Raw genomic sequence first — 16,664 nt, 5'->3', positions numbered from 1 at the left:
GACCAGACGTTTTTTTCCCTTACCGGAAGGCAAGAAAGCTACAGTCTACAGACACTTCAGAGAACACTATACGATTTGTCATTTGTAATACAAATAAAAAGCAATTATAATGTAATTAAACAAAATAGCAAGGTGGCCAATAATTATGGACATTGGCCGATTTGGGGTCGTATTCTTTAGCCACGTCACTAACCAACTACTGAAAATATTAATATTTTCCCTGAAATGTCAAAAATGATCATTTATGACAAGCTAGCTAACATTTGTATGTCATTAATAATCATCATAAACATAGATGACTTGATCAAATGATTACTATGGTACAAGAAGATTTTTTTCAAAATTGCTGTTGAATATGCCGACAATACGGGTTCGAGATTAGTTATGTTAAATTATTCTGTTTCAACCGAACATTGTTGCAAAACTGCGTGTTTCACAGATTCATGTTTGTTTTGGTTTGAAGTTAACGTATTGCATCGTATTCTGTTCAGTGGTAGGGCGATCCGGTTATTAAATGTTCATATTTTTTTGATTATGATTCTTTTTTTTTATGACTTAATTCCGAGATGAAAAGGCTAATGACAAAATCTGTTTTGAAATGATTCAGAATGATTCAGAGAAATGGTGTTTAGAAACATACTGTATGTGGATGTTTATTTTCTATAAATTATAGTGGACAGAAGTATTTTGGCTACACAGTACAGCCGTTTTTGTACCTTTTGTTGGTGTTGGATGGACAAAGTGGACTAAATTCTTAATTTGGATAGAATTTAAGTCATAATAGTTGTGCCTAACACAATGCAACAGTTATAGGTTTAGCCAACCTTCACCAAACCTTATTTTTATAGAATTTCCCTCCGTTGTTACTCTAAAAATTCATAATGAAAATATGTTTTGGGGAGTATGCCCAGACCCCCCAATCCATGAATTTCTAGTGACGTCACTGGTGAAAACGAACTAAAAAAAAACCTGTATATTCTTTATGTATTTAAATAACCACAGAAGAACATTGTTTCTTGAATTTCTGTGAACTATTTAAGAACATTCACAATTTGTACATGTAAGTAATTGAGCAGATTTTGTCATCCAGAGCAAACTGTTGTAAGTGAATATATTTGCATATTGTTTCCTCTTGATAATCGATCCCACAATCCTAGCATTGCAAGCTTTGACAACATTGTTAAACCAGTTGGAGAATTTACCAAAACATATAATTACATGTAACCATGGTTAAACTTCTAATAAAGTTATGAAATATTCAATAATATAATGTTTTTTGTCAAGTTCCAGAACATTTTGGGAATGTTATATGCTAGTAGGGAAACCTGGTTCTTCACAACCACTAAGAAACATTATTTCTTAGAACATTATGTTCTAGCTTGAGTGCTTTGCCCCAAGATGTTCACAGGTTTGGGGGTCTGTTTGTAGTGTGGGTGATTTTGTTTCCATGGAAACTGCATGTTAATGCAATAGTTAGAGGACCAAGTATAGAATTTGATAAGACTTTCCCCCTCAGAGAATATATATATATATATTTACTGTTTATGCGGCTAGCTGATGTGTCTCCATAGATATGGTTTTCTGATGGTTTTCTGAAACAGCAGTATTGTGGTGCACATTCTCCAAGCTGATTAGCATAAAGGGTGGGTAAAGGGGGTGTGGTGTGGTGTGGTGTGGAGGAAAAACAAGATCCTTCTTGAGAGCAAGATTTTTACATCTGATGTCCTTCAAATGTCGCATATAGATGTGTAAGAAGGCAAGAACAAGGTAGTTAGGTCTGGAAAAAGACTTAGCGATAAAGCACAATAGAGTCAGGCAAGGGAAGCGTTAATGAAACAGACATTCTGTCCAAAATAGCCTGCCAGCTTGTACCCTCCCACTCTTTTTTCTCCCTTCATCCTTTCCCCCCTCCCACTAAATGGAGTATGTGAGTAGACGAGGCAGGCAACCTCTGTCTCACACTGTTCTGTTTTGCAGACAGGAACATTCTCCCTCTGCTTTTAGATAAGGGAACTGCATACAGAAAGTGCCTTCAACCAACTGCTGGGACTCAAATAAAGTGTCTCTTGAAAAACGATTTCCTATTTTTGTGGGAGAACTAACAAAGACCAATCAGTCAGCATCTTTGTTATATTTTTTATTCCACCGGACTTTTGCATATTTTTAGCATTTTCTTCCCTCACTGGGTTTTGTGCAGTGTTGCCCAGCATGATTTTCACTACAGCTGGTGTCCTTGGTGCCTCGCTGGGCACTGCATCTGGTATTCTTACTCTCTGTGGGCTCTCACTGATCTGCAAGTCCTGTAAGAAAGGCAAACTGGAAAGTGATGAGGATTCAGACCCGAATAAGGTGAAACCCAGTGTGCTGCACTCCTCAGACCAGGTGAGCTTCCTACAGCAACACTCGCAGCAACTGGGGCATGGCCAAGACTCATGCTTTTCTGGGCGGTCAATTACTTGTACAGCAGGTGACTAAGGGAATCCTTGTAACACGTGAATGTAGCACATGACATGGTTACTGAACCTGACGTTCTTTAGAAGTCAGATCAGGTTTGTTAGCGGTTTTGTCTCATAGATGATCTGAAAGTGTCCTGTCTGTTTGATTACACTTTCTCTGAGTGGCATGAAATCGTGGCAAATAAATATAGCTAATTGTTGGTTAATAAACTCAGGGGGTTACTCATGATTTGGACCGTGATGTGTGTTTCTGAATAGAATATATACTTTTTCCACAAACAGTATCTACTCACATTAGCCTTTGATATAATACTCAACTGATGTAAAGATTTAAAGGCTGTAAATGTATCAGTGAAATCCTGATCAGATAGGGGTTTCATTGCAATAATGGTCTGCGACCCTTATGCGATAATGTGGTCCTCCTATTGGTCCATCTGATGGACATTTGTTGTATACCTTTTCTGTCACAGGCAAAGGAGTGCAGTGTGATTTCATCTAGATTTCAGAAGGCTTCATCTGTGGCTTGACCTGCTACTCAAAGTGCTCTTCTGCAACCTTGCTTCAGTCTGTTTATACTCCCATTGCATTGTGGGCTTTCAATCAAATGGATCAGGGTTGAGGATAGTTAAAGACCTTTCCCACATGATTAACAATGAAATACATAACTGAAGTTGTACCTAAGCCTTGCTCAAACAGAAAGACACACATGTTCACACCCACCCATCTGCCAAGAACGTGACGGAGGATGATTAATTCAGAATCTTTCATGGCAGGACCAGAAATTGGATGTAACTAGCCTGAATAATGAATAGTTTCTGTGCGAATCTGTGTAAGTGCAATTTAGGGATGAGCAAGATACCCCTAGCATATCACGCAGCCTCAATTTCCTCAGAGCGAGCCCTCACGCAGGATGCCTGATCCAGAGGTACACAGTGTTCAAATGTACTGAGCTTCAAATGTACTGCTGAGGGGGTGAGGGAACACATGCAGGTTGACAAGATAACTTCCCTCTTTATTCCACACCTCACATGATTAAATCCTATTAATGCATTTATCCTGCAGGACTGGGACTAGGTTTAGATTTGGGAGAGTATACGCAGCAACATTGAGAATGGAAGGTAACCCTTAGGTGTGTAATTATTAGTCACCCATCACATTGGCCTGCAGACAGCTTAGTATGAGGTGCACTCACAGTAAACCGGTTTTCCATGTCCTCCTGAGAAATTGCCACACTGCATGATGGTGGACTATTGTGGCATAATGAATCCCTCAGCTCTGGTCCTTATAGCCAGCTTGCACTCTGTGAGATAGAATACATAACTGACACCTGATTCACCTGAAGAAGTGTCTTCAAACTAGCCTTTTCTCACCACAAAGTCATCGCATTGTTAAATGGTTACATTGGCCTGTTTTAAACCCTCCCTTTCACAGCTCTCCCTCCTCTTGTCTCTAGTTCAGTGTGGAAAAATCTACAGAGCCAATCCAACCAAGGACGTTGTTGAAATTTCCTAAAATATACCGGCCTAAATCATCTGTGACCTCACCTGAGGTCATCAACTACCCCAATCATGCCTCAGGGAAGGGGGGCTGGCTCTCCACCGAGGGACCCTTGGTTGAGCCTGACGCTAGTAACCAAGCAACGGACGGCTCTGACACGTTCATGATCCTCAGAGAAGGTAAAAAATCCTGAAGAACAAACGCTCTGACTGAATTAATACTTCCCTTATACTATAATACTTATTATCGTGTAATACTATTTACTCCTTATTAATAACTTATTAATATTATAATACTTATTATCGTGTAATACTATTTACTCATTATTAATGACTTATTAATACTATAATACTTATTATCGTGTAATACTATTTACTCATTATTAATTAATTATGAATACTATAATACTTACTATCGTGTAATACTATTTACTAATTATTAATTACTTATTAATACTATAATACTTATTATTGTGTAATACTGTCCTATTGTTTTTGGGACCTAGGTTGCAGCCGTTTTCTCTGTGGCCTATGTTTAAGCAATTTACCATAGCAGTTTCTTGGTGCAGAAATATATCTTGGCTTTTATCACCTGCTGTTAAGTCCAAGTTACCTCTCACTCAGAGGCAACTCACTTCTGCTGCCAGAGCATTGTGATCCCCCCCCCTACCACCTGCTCCATCCCTCCCAAACCCCACACACTCATGCACTTAGTGCTATTGATGTGTCCAGTCAACCGAACAAAATCCATGATGAGTCGTACCGGTCCCAAAGGGCAAAGAGCTTGCTCCCACCCGAATGTTGTTGCCGATCATTAACAGGCAGTTTAAACAGCCACTTGGCTCTTCTGAATTTGTTGAGCGTGTTTATCATTTTAGAAACAGTGACCGCACACTCGGCTATTCATCGTGTGCTAATTGTTTCTGAAATTGTTTCTGTTTTTTAAAGTGTTATTTTAAGGTATACCAATGGTCAAGATGTACCCATTTACACTTCAACAGCCCTAACCTAGTGTCCTTTCATAGACTCTAAAGATGAAAGCCCCTGCGCCAGGGTGCTTCGCAACGGGATGACAACAAGCAGCTCGATCGTCCACCCAAAGCTGCATTTCTCCCTCACCTATCACGCCGAGCAGAACGAGCTGCACATCACCATCATAGAAGGTAAGGACCCCATTTAAACTGGTTCAAGTAAAATATTATCGTTTAACCATACACAAGTATATTTCTTTCTGTTAATCTAGCGACATTAGCAAAATCAAGAATCAAGCCAATGTCTCCTGCTAATTTAAAAGCCTGATATTGGGAATGAAAAAATAAATACAAATTGTGAGCCCCCCCCCCCCCCCCCCTTGCCTTGTGGAGCAATATTCTGGCACTGTTAGAGCGCCAAAGTGATGACGCACATACATTTCCACCGTCTCAACCTGGATTCATCTATTTTAACATTCCGCCTTGATTCCTTTATGTACGCCATCTGCAAAATAATGGGATTTCATTTGTAGTGAGACAAAGCAATTCTCCGGCCCCCCCTCAAAGTAAAACTGGGGGTTCTGACATCTTTATTATTGGCACTTAGCTGGTCCCTGCATTTGGATGCTTAGCCACTTTCGCTGAGGCATCGCCTGATGAAAAGGTCACCAGCGTATCCTGTTTGCCTTGCGGCAGGCGGGCGGTGGTGTAGGGCTGCAGGCTTTCACACGATTCACACACATGGCAGGCTACTGTGAAATATGCTAATAGGGGCACAGGTTCAGTACAGTAGTGCTGCCTGATTCTGTTTGTTTATCATCTGTTGCGTCAATTAGGTCTCATTCATATCAAAGCCCAACGCTGCACTAATGACTATCCTTTCAATACAAGGCGGATGGCCTGCTTGGTTGTGGTAGAAACTGGAGGTTCATTTACATTAAGAGAGAAAAATAAAACACACATTGCATCTTCTTTAATCCCAAAACATAACTTGCCGTGATGTTGTAATAATGCTGTAAATTGCTGCAATCCTCTTCTGTCTCAAAATCTGACACCAATTAAAAAACAGTTATTTTTCTCAAAAAATGTTGTGTGATGTCAAAGCTATATGATATTGCTTCAAATCTAGGAAATGTAGGATTGACATATCTAAATTTAGGATTGACATATTGACATGCTTCATATTTATGTAATACATGCTTAGGTAGTTTTATTGAATCCAATTGACTCCCATTCACTCCTCAAAGGAGTGCACTGCTTGTAGCGTTTTTCCCAGAGTGCACCGCTTGGCCCTTTGACAATGTATGGGTTACGTTGCTATAGGCTACACAATGGGCATTATTAGGATTTCAGTGCAGTTTCAAATCCCCCTAACCATCTCTGGCGATATGCGTGTGATGTGCACTGCACAGGAACTTGATACAGTTCCAACACAATAGTCTTCAAACATGCAAACCTCTGGGGGGTCTTGTTTGAAAATGGAAGGTGGTATCTTGAGCTATCGATATCTGCAAGTTTACATAACAAAATAATCCAGCGTCTTGAGTCTTTGTCTCAGGAAAATGTGTCGTAATTTTAACAAGCCCTGACAGGGACCACAGGAGTATTCCAGAAAACTGGATTTGTCACTTAACAAGCTTTATCAAACCAGAACTTGAGCAAACTCTTTTCAGCTCCAGCAAGAATGCAGAATGTGTATCCTGATCAGAAACCACGGCAACCAATGCTCTGAACCAAACCAGCAACGGACTACGTTAAGAGGATCTTATCCAGAAACACAGAGCTCATCCACAAATCAGAATCCATTCTGTCAGCATACCCTGTCCCTTTGCAGAATATTAAATTGACATCCAAGCCTGCATTGTACACTGGGCATTACAAACAGAACAAATGATTGGACCATGGATCCAGGAGACCAGGGGTATTCAAGTCTTACCCTACGAGGTTCAGAGTCATATTTTCCACCTGAGTCTGATGTTCTACCTCATCATTAATCTTGATATAGACCTGGTTTCACACCCTGATTAGAGGGTTACAATGAAAAAATGGAGTGGAACTGGTTTCAAGTTCCATATTTAAATACCCTTGCTTTAGACTGTTTGGAATATATATATATTTATATTTCCACACAGTCAATTATTTATCTAGGCCAACTTCCTCAACCAATACATTTCCAATGTAACCCAACAAGTTTTCCCTGTGACGGAAAAAAACATATTGCTTTGCATTAATCCCCAAATAATTCAGTAGACTACCGCTGCCACAAAAGCCAGATTGGAAGCCTGCAATATAATAGCATGTAATAACTGACTAAATAAACTCCTAAGTGACGCAAGTTGATTTAATTATCAAATAGGCCTACATACGGGTGAATATTAATAATATTGTTTTTAGAGCTCATTTATTCCTTAGTGTGAATGCTTGATGTCTTCATAATTATTCTACAGTTTGGAAAAAAGTGAAAAATAAGAAATGCCCTTGAATTAGTAGGTGCGTCCTAACTTTTGACTGTATTGCACATAATAGCCTCCACCACATTCCAAGTACCTTGTAATTTACAATAAACCCAGAAATGACAGAAATAATGTGTTGGGAACAGCTAGTTAGATTCTCTGGGATTGAAACTACATCAAAACAAGACGGCTATCCTCCAGAGTTGTCATTTCTCATTTTGTTTTTATTTCACCTTTACGCGACCAGGTCAGCCTATTTTGAACCAATTCTAAATGATAATTCCGAGTGTGCTTCCCTTCTTTCTGACACGTCCTCTCCACCTCCCTCTGCAGCAGAGCATGTCAGCGTGGGGCCTGGCAGTGAGGGCTATGTGGCCGGAGTCCTGACCTCAGCAGCGCGCCAGAAGGAGGCCCAGACCTCAGTGCGGCGCCTGACCAGCCACACGCGCTGGGAGGAAGGACTGGTCTTCTCCTTGCCGGGGGGATATGAGGTGGAGGGCGAGGTGTCTCTCTGCCTGCACAGCTGTGACCGCTTCTCCCAGAACACCAACCTGGGCGTCATGAGGTTCAAGTTGGTCGACGTGGGCATGATGTCCGACGCGGACTGTTGGGTCGACCTTCAACCACCTAAACAGGTACCCTGTTCTCGCCATGGATGCAGTGATGACAGAGGGCATTGGTTGTAATTGTTATGATATTATTGTTCTGTACAATTCAATTTAAGACAACCCTGTTTCCAAAAAGGTTGTGACGCTGTGTAAAATGTAAAGAAAAACAGAATGCAACGATGTGCAAATCATTCATGGATGCTAACAGGAATCCAAGTGCCTGGGACAGAATTAAACGTTTAGGACCCAAACCACAGGGCAAAAAAGAAATGAATATTAATGACTGTCCAAAAAACAGTTCATAAACATTTTATTCTTCAATGTTTTAATTCATAACTAGGCCACATTCAAATCAATTTGTTTTCAACACAGGTAATGTATTAGGCTATGTCACATCTTTTAAATTCATAACCTACTCTGTCACAATCAGCAATTACTTTACTGCTACACATTCTGTTTTAGATTTGTCCTTCCATTTCTGTGCTCCTTGTTTTGGTTACATGGTTATAGCCAGATAGCTACTGTAATGGTGGCAATGTTTTAGCCAGATAGCTACTTTAGTTTGACAAATTTATGTTGGTTAAATTTGATTTTGTTTTAATTAAAGCTGCACTAGTAGGATTTATTCAGTAAAAAAACTCACCGGTCAGAAAGCGGTTCCGCACCAAAGCTCGATAGAGAATGACGTTTCGATATGACGTTCCATATAGAAATATGAAAAATAGAATTAGCCTACCTGTTCCAAACCAGAAAAGGAACCAGGCAAGCCTAGTTTAGCCGGCCTGTAAAAAAAAGGGATGAATGTTGTTTTAACCCGTTTCACCCACATACCTGCATCTTTAACCACTACGCCTCGGAGCTGCACGCTTACCGTGTGTCGTGTGTCTCGACATTAGATCATTTTGTCATGCGTTAACATCACACAATGTTTTAATATTTCACTAGACACCATTAAGCATTGTGTTAAACTGACTAACGTCTCTTATTGTGTTTACCTCCACCACAAATAGCATCTATGTAATGTATGACATTTGCCACTGGCCATTTTAAAAGCTTATTAGCCAGTAATATTTCGCTAGACACCATTAAGCATTGTGTTGAACTGACTAACGTTTTCTTAAGTTTACCTCCACCACAAATAGTATCTATGAACTGTATGGCTTTTGCCATAGGCCCTTTTAGCTTATTAGCCATTTGTGAATGACATTGATACAGTGACTATCAATATAGGTGATGATAACAGTTTTTTTGGCAAGTGAAAAGACTAGAGAATCGTGTAGCCAGCAAAGCATTTGTCTGTCCTGAACCAATCCTAATGCATAATTTATTTTGACTGATGGGAGTTGAACGCAGGACCTGTTGTTCAGTAGTCTGCATCTCTAACCACTGCACTGTTTTACAAAGGTCGGTTGGTCGGTGACATTCGCTCTTCCAGACTGGCTCCGTTTACGTGGTCCAGCAAAAAGTGCTGACTTAGAGTTAGATTTGTTCTTAGCTAACAAAAATTAGCTGCATGGTTGAGTTGCCAGAAAGAAGCCTTTACTGCACCAATACCACAAAAAAGTCCAGTTACAATATGCATGACAACACCTTGACGTGCCTCACAGGTTCTGGCTCATACTAATTTGGAGTGACGAGACCAAAATACACCTTCACGGTGACAACCATAAGTGCTATGTTTGGAGAGGGGTCAGCAAGGCCATCCCCACTGTGAAGCATGGTGGTGGCTAACTGATTTTTTGGGGGGTGTGTGAGATCTTAAGGCATGGGGAATCTTGTGAAAATGTATGGCAAGATGAATGCAGCATGTTATCAGAAAGTACTGGCAGACAATTTGCATTCTTCTGCACGAAAGCTGTGCATGGGACACTCTTGGACTTTCCAGCACAACAATGACCCTAAGCACAATGCCAAGTTGATTACAGCAGAAAAAGGTTCTGGAGTGGCCATCACGTCTCCTGACCTTAATATCATCGAGCCAGTCTGGGGAGATCTCAAACGGGTGGTTCATGCAAGACGATCAAAGACTTTGCATGACCTGGAGGCATTTTCAGGGCCTCATAGACAACTATTACAAAAGACTGCATGCTGTCATTTATGCTAAAGGGGGCAATACACAGTATTAAGAACTAAGGGTATGCAGACTTTTGAACAGGGGTCAATTAATTTTTTTCTTTGTTGCCATGTTTTGTTTTATGATTGTGCCATTCTGTTATGACCTACAGTTGAATGTGAATCCCATAAGAAATAAAAGACGTGTTTTGCCTGTTCACTCATGTTTTCTTTACAAATGGTACCTATATTACCAATTTTCCAAGGGTATGCAAACTTTTGAGCACCACTGTATATTGTCTTTGTACTATTTCCAATGGAGTATCGGGATTAAATGATTTGCACATGTTTTTATTTCCATTTTATGCAGCATCCCAAAACAGGGTTGTAATATGATTAGATTTTATGTACATCAATATCATCCCAGGCTATCAGTAATGATGAGGAACTGTTTATCTTCTTTTGAAGCCAACTGGAATCGTGACTTATTTTCTCTTTCTTTTGGAGGGACTGTGTCCGTCACTGTGACATTCACTATGTTTGCTCTAACTACCTTTAAGTTGTGCTAATTGCGCTTTGCTTCAATGAGCTTGCAGGATGTGTTCATTATTAAATGGAGGTGTTGCCATGGAATCCATCAAAAGCCTCATTGAGTGATGATCAGACGGTGATGTGAGCTGTCCCAGCAATCAAACTAGGCTACTGCTTTGTGGATCTGGTTAAAATTTACATTCAGATGTGTTATGGGTTACTCGTAATGAATAGGTGCAAGAAAAATATGTGTACTCAAGGCCAAACCCATTCATATTAATGTGAAGGATTCTTTGTGTATGTGTTGCTACTGTGTCAGACAAACTTTTAACCTTACTCAAAATACAGTACTATCCATCCTCCTTCATATTCACCTTGAGAGGATACATACATGGCAGCTACTCAAAATGCTATAGAACAAGGCAATCTATTTGATCCTTTTGTATATAGGGACGACAAGGAGATTATTTGATGTTTTTGCATAGCTCACACAAAGGTTGTGTTATACAGAGAATCAAAATACTGTATGTACTTCAAGTCCCTTTCAGTTCAATCAGCCTCTCCCATTTCAGGTCTGGGAAACCTTGGAAGAAAGAAAATGTTTAAATTGTGAAACACAATCTTCTCTTTTTCTTTTGTACCAGCTCATTGTTGTACACCAACAAGCTGTTCGTCATTTATACTTCTGCTACAGGGGAACCCAAGCGCAAATAAGGATTACATTTTATTTTTTTACTCGACCCGCTCTTCAGTTATCCTCGCCTGCTGCATCGTGAGCCTTGGAGCCAGGCAAGAGATCAGAATCTACGTCATCACAAACCCTGGGGATTTTTTTTTTCTTCCAGGGATGCGCAGGAGAGCATGAAGTCCTGCCAGGAATCACAAACAGGGAGGGTGGAGGGCTGGAGGGGGGGATGATGGGGAAAGAGATGAGGATGACATGAGATGAACAATTCATGCCGAGAGACAAGAACGGATGAGAAGGAAGAAAAGATGGAGGGGATAAGAGACTGATAGGGCGGTGTGGACGCTAGTTTGTGTGATGCCGTTGGTGACGCAAACGGTACACCACTGCAGGATGATAACTGTAAATGATTTAACATAGTGAGGGGCCTCGCAGCTTTTTACTTAATGATCATAGATAAAATACAAGAGCAGATAGGTCTATCAGAAGCAGGGGATGACACGCATGGCATTGCACTGTGGTGTAGCTCCTCGCAATGGATAGTCCACTGAAAAAAATGTATTCGATGTCCAGTGAAAATCAGATTACTTTCACAATAGGTGTTCATTAAATTCAGCCTGTATACATTTACAGTGGGGAGAATAAGTATTTGATACACTGCCGATTTTGCAGTTTTTCCTACTTACAAAGCTTGTAGAGGTCTGTCATTTTTATCTTAGGTGCACTTCAACTGTGAGAGGCGGAATCTAAAACAAAAATCCAGAAAATCACATTGTATGATTTGTAAGTAATTAATTTGCATTTTATTGCATGACATAAGTATTTGATCACCTACCAACCAGTAAGAATTCCGGCTCTCACAGACCTGTTAGTTTTTCTTTAAGAAGCCCTCCTGTTCTCCACTCATTACCTGTATTAACTGCACCTGTTTGAACTTGTTACCTGTATAAAAGACACCTGTCCACACACTCAGTCAAACAGACTCCAAACTCTCCACAATGGCCAAGACCAGAGAGCTGTGTAAGGACATCAGGGATAGAATTGTAGACCTGCACAAGGCTGGGATGGGCTACAGGACAATAGGCAAACAGCTTGGTGAAAAGGCAACAACTGTTGGTGCAATTATTAGAAAATGTTCAAGATGACGGTCAATCTCCCTCGGTCTGGGGCTCCATGCAAGATCTCACCTTGTGGGGCATCAATGATCATGAGGAGGGTGAGGGATCAGCCCAGAACTACACGGCAGGACCTGGTCAATGGCCTCAGGAGAGTTGGGATCACAGTCTCAAAGAATTAAGAAGAAACCAATTAGTAACACACTACACACATGGATTAAAATCCTGCAGCGCACTCAAGGTCCCCCTGCTCAAGCCAGCGCATGTCCTGGCCCGTCTGAAGTTTGCCAATGACCATCTGGATGATCCAGAGGAGGAATGGGAGAAGGTCATGTGGTCTGACAAAAATAGAGCTTTTTGGTCTAAACTCCACTTGCCGAGTTTAGAGGTAGAAGAAGGATGAGTACAACCCCAAGAACACCATCCCAACCGTGAAGCATGGAGGTGGAAACATCATTCTTTGGGGATGCTTTTCTGCAAAGGGGACAGGCCGACTGCACCGTATTGAGGGGAGGATGGATGGGGCCATGTATCGTGAGATCTTGGCCAACAACCTCCTTCCCTCAGTAAGAGCATTGAAGATGGGTCGTGGCTGGCTCTTCCAGCATGACAACGACCCGAAACACACAGCCAGGGCAACTAAGGAATGGCTCCGTAAGAAGCATCTCAAGGTCCTGGAGTGGCCTAGCCAGTCTCCAGACCTGAACCCAATAGAAAATCTTTGGAGGTAGCTGAAAGTATGTATTGCCCATCGACAGCCTTAAAACCTGAAGGATCTGGAGAAGGTCTGTATGGAGGAGTGGGCCAAAATCCCTGCTGCAGTGTGTGCAAACCTGGTCAAGAACTACAAGAAACGTATGATCTCTGTAATTGCAAACAAAGGTTTCTGTACCAAATATTAAGTTCTACTTTTCTGATGTATCAAATACTTATGACATGCAATAAAATGCAAATAAATACCAAAAAATCATACAATGTGATTTTCTGGATTTTGGTTTTAGATTCCGTCACTCACAGTTGAAGAGTACCTATGATAAAAATTATAGACTTCTACATGCTTTGTAATTGGGAAAACCTGCAAAATCGGCAGTGTATCAAATACTTGTTCTCCCCACTATATGAACGAATGATTAACCCTTAAATGCAAGACTTCCCTGGTGAATCAAATACTTACCTCTCACATCTATTACTCCCATCGATTCAGTGAGACTGCTACTTTGAAGTGTATACTTGCACAGGAAGACATCAAAGGGACACTCAAGCAGTAAAATGGTATTGTGCTCACTGTTGCTGCTTATAAAAGGATGCCGTTCAGTAGTATTAACACGTCATCATGGCCCCCTTAACCATATTTGCGCTAGTGGTGCCAAAGGCCCACAATACAGGGCATTGTAAGGTCTAAATGTGTTCACGATGCTGTGTGAACAAGTACAGAAAATGCTTGTAAAACAGCCTACACAAACCTTTCTGCGAATGCTGTGTCTATGGGTTCCAGCATTAAGGACCCTTTTTGCAGATATCTATGAATTCCAGAAAGCAGGACCCTGTCATTGAACCTTTATAGGTAGTTCTGGAGCGCAGAGTGTAAAGTAGATTTCCACCTTCATTATCCCTTAAAGAACTGCAGGCTTTTCTTCTTGAAGAATGTTGCGATATCCCACAGTGAAATGACACAGTGCGGCATATTGCAGTATTTGTAGGAGTTTCACCACCCCTTATCCCTACACAAAGACCATTTACGAAATTAGAACATTTTCTAGATTATTCAAAAACTGTGGTTCGAATCCTGAGCCATGGTATAAGATATTATTTTGCTTTTCTATTTACGTTGGTAACCAGTTTATTATAGCAATAAGGCATCTCAAGGGTTTGCGGTATATTATCAATATACAGCTAAGCGCTGTATCCAGGCACTCTGCGATGCGCAAGGCATGCTGTAGGGATTATGATAATTTGCTCCTAATGAATCCTAATCTTTCTGAGGCACAGAGATGACTCACAGCTGTTCATCAATTCCATTCTGTGAATGAATAACACATTTGTGTCCGTTAATAATGGTGTTGTGTAAACAAGTCATTTCCAATCCTACGTGGAAACCTTTCTTATGCTGAATGTCCAGCACATCAACTGTTGTTGGGTTGGACGTTTTATGCTTTATGTTTTTGACATTCTCTGAATAAACATGTTTGGTGTGACCTGTACTAATCACAGTAAATGTATGTTATCTAGCTGGATATCCAGTCAGCTGGCGAGCTCCTGCTGTCCATAAGTTACCTGCCGGCAGCAAACAGACTGGGAGTGGTGGTGATGAAGGCTCGAGGACTCCAGTTGGACAAGCTGAATGACTCCATAGGTACCACCTGTTTCCACCGCGGTATAGACTGCTCATCCAATCACATGTGAACTACACATCCCCAGGACCTCACTGTCAGCACAGGCACTTAAGATAGCAAAATATTTGGCGAGTTTCCCTCCGTAATTAAAGTCTTGTTCCTCATTCCTAGACCTGTCTGTGAAACTGACCCTGAAGCACCAGGCTACCAAGCTGAAAAAGAAGCAGACGCGACGGGTCAAGCACAAGATGAACCCTGTGTGGAACGAGATGATGATGCTGGAGGTTCCCCGCGAGCTGCTGTCTAAATCCAGTCTGGACCTGGAAGTATTGAACCAGGCAGGTCCTGGTGAGCTGGAGTCTCTGGGCCGCTGCCATCTGGGTTTAGAAGCCTCTAATATTGGTCTCCAACACTGGCAACAGATGCTCGATAACCCCCGTAAACAGACCGCCATGTGGCATGCACTGTATGACTAATATACAGTGTATATATATATATATATATATATATACTGGCCTTCCAAATACAAAAATAGTATACCACACGTCACAATGAAACTGTACAAGGCTGGAGTGAGTAATTTCAACAGCATAAAATATATTACATCATATGAAGAATTATTGAGTACAGCATTTCACTGTATTTGAACATACCACTGGATATCACAGACGTTTCCAAGATTATCAAGTACTAACACATTTTACATATTCACTACATTGTGATAAATCGACTACAGCACCTACAGTTAACCACTCTATGGTCTCCATGGTTTCCATTGCTGAACAGGATCACTATAAATAATGTATTTTTCTGTGGTATAGAGGTTTGGTACAGTATCAGGTAGGTAATTTTATGATAAAAATAAGTGACATAGTCAATGTTTGAGCTGCCATTTTTTTGTATGTATTCACAAACTTGGAATGAGATTGAGGAAATAAACCTTGCTGAAAGTTAAAATCCTATCTGTATTGACTGGATAAGGACATTCAACCCTGTGTAAATGAAAAACAATATTGGCATTTGTTGATATACTGTGATAAAATGAAAGTGGACTGATTAAAGTTGTTTACACAGGGTCAAGTAATGGCAGCTAAAGTTATAAATATAATGTATAAAAATCATTCATTCAATATAGTAATGTCTCCTCATCAATATGTGCCACTGGATGTTGTTGGGTTTTTCTTTTAATAATGAGAGTTGTTATATATGGTAGGAGTTATAAGGCAACTTCACATTTTGCACTTCAATTCAGCACTTTTACTTTTACATAGTTTTTGTCAAATTAGCTGCTATAGACTTCTAGTAATAAAACAATTGTACCTTAAAGTTAGAAATATATAATCAATCAAGTTAAACTTGTAAAGTATGTTTCACATGCACACGTAATAATATACTATAGACCCACAATCAGTCAATACACCCACTGAAATCTGCTTCACATTTCGGTTGTTCCATTATTTCTTTTTCATTTTCTGCATGTTATTTTGTCAGTGTGCCTATATGAAAAACAAGGTAATCATTTGTTGATATAAAAATTGTTATTTTGTAATAATATAACTGATTCTCTTAGGATGCCATGGGCATTAATATTGTATGTTCTTGCTATATGTTGAAATGGACAATCTGCTCATGTTTTAACTGGTGCCATAATTATGCATGCAGTGGTGTGCATACTTAAAACAGCCCTAAACCACAGCACTTCCAGCTAATGATGTACACTAGCTAAACTATGTAAAAACTTTTACAGGATGGATACAAAGCAACATTAAATCATCCAGTATTACAAGGTGGTTGTTTTCTGCTGACTATCCCTGTGTCTCCTTGAAGCTTAAGATATGACTTTAATTAATAATTAACCTTTTTATGTGCCTGGGAAACTGTATAACAATCAACATTCATTAACCCCAACATCTGTCAAGGGTGCTAAACAAAAACAGTAAAGGAAAATAGGATTTTTTTTATCC

General features: G+C 40.3%; 1 protein-coding gene across 1 annotated transcript; it reads left to right on the top strand.

The window, feature by feature from the left end:
* The first annotated feature begins 1,916 nt into the window (after window positions 1–1,916).
* syt13 (synaptotagmin XIII) lies at window positions 1,917–16,490 on the top strand. The gene is made up of 6 exons (XM_010882024.5): window positions 1,917–2,382; window positions 3,910–4,132; window positions 4,978–5,115; window positions 7,710–8,011; window positions 14,597–14,720; window positions 14,872–16,490. Exons 1-6 carry the CDS (start codon window positions 2,209–2,211, stop codon window positions 15,174–15,176), a joined length of 1,266 nt encoding a protein of 421 aa, XP_010880326.2. The 5' UTR covers window positions 1,917–2,208; the 3' UTR covers window positions 15,177–16,490.
* The last annotated feature ends 174 nt before the right edge of the window (window positions 16,491–16,664 follow it).

Source organism: Esox lucius, chromosome 2, assembly GCF_011004845.1.
Source record: "Esox lucius isolate fEsoLuc1 chromosome 2, fEsoLuc1.pri, whole genome shotgun sequence".
In the NCBI taxonomy this organism is placed as follows: domain Eukaryota; kingdom Metazoa; phylum Chordata; class Actinopteri; order Esociformes; family Esocidae; genus Esox; species Esox lucius.
The sequence above is the reverse complement of the archived record's forward strand: the minus strand, read 5'-3'. Positions and strand labels throughout refer to the sequence as shown.

What these genes read in the sequence shown, in the direction of transcription:
- syt13 (XM_010882024.5), top strand. Translation starts at nt 2,209, where the DNA reads ATGATTTTCACTACAGCTGGTGTCCTTGGTGCCTCGCTGGGCACTGCA. An exon ending in GTTCATGATCCTCAGAGAAG is followed by an intron (nt 4,133 to 4,977) that starts GTAAAAAATCCT and finishes GTCCTTTCATAG; the next exon opens with ACTCTAAAGATGAAAGCCCC. An exon ending in ACCTTCAACCACCTAAACAG is followed by an intron (nt 8,012 to 14,596) that starts GTACCCTGTTCT and finishes TATGTTATCTAG; the next exon opens with CTGGATATCCAGTCAGCTGG.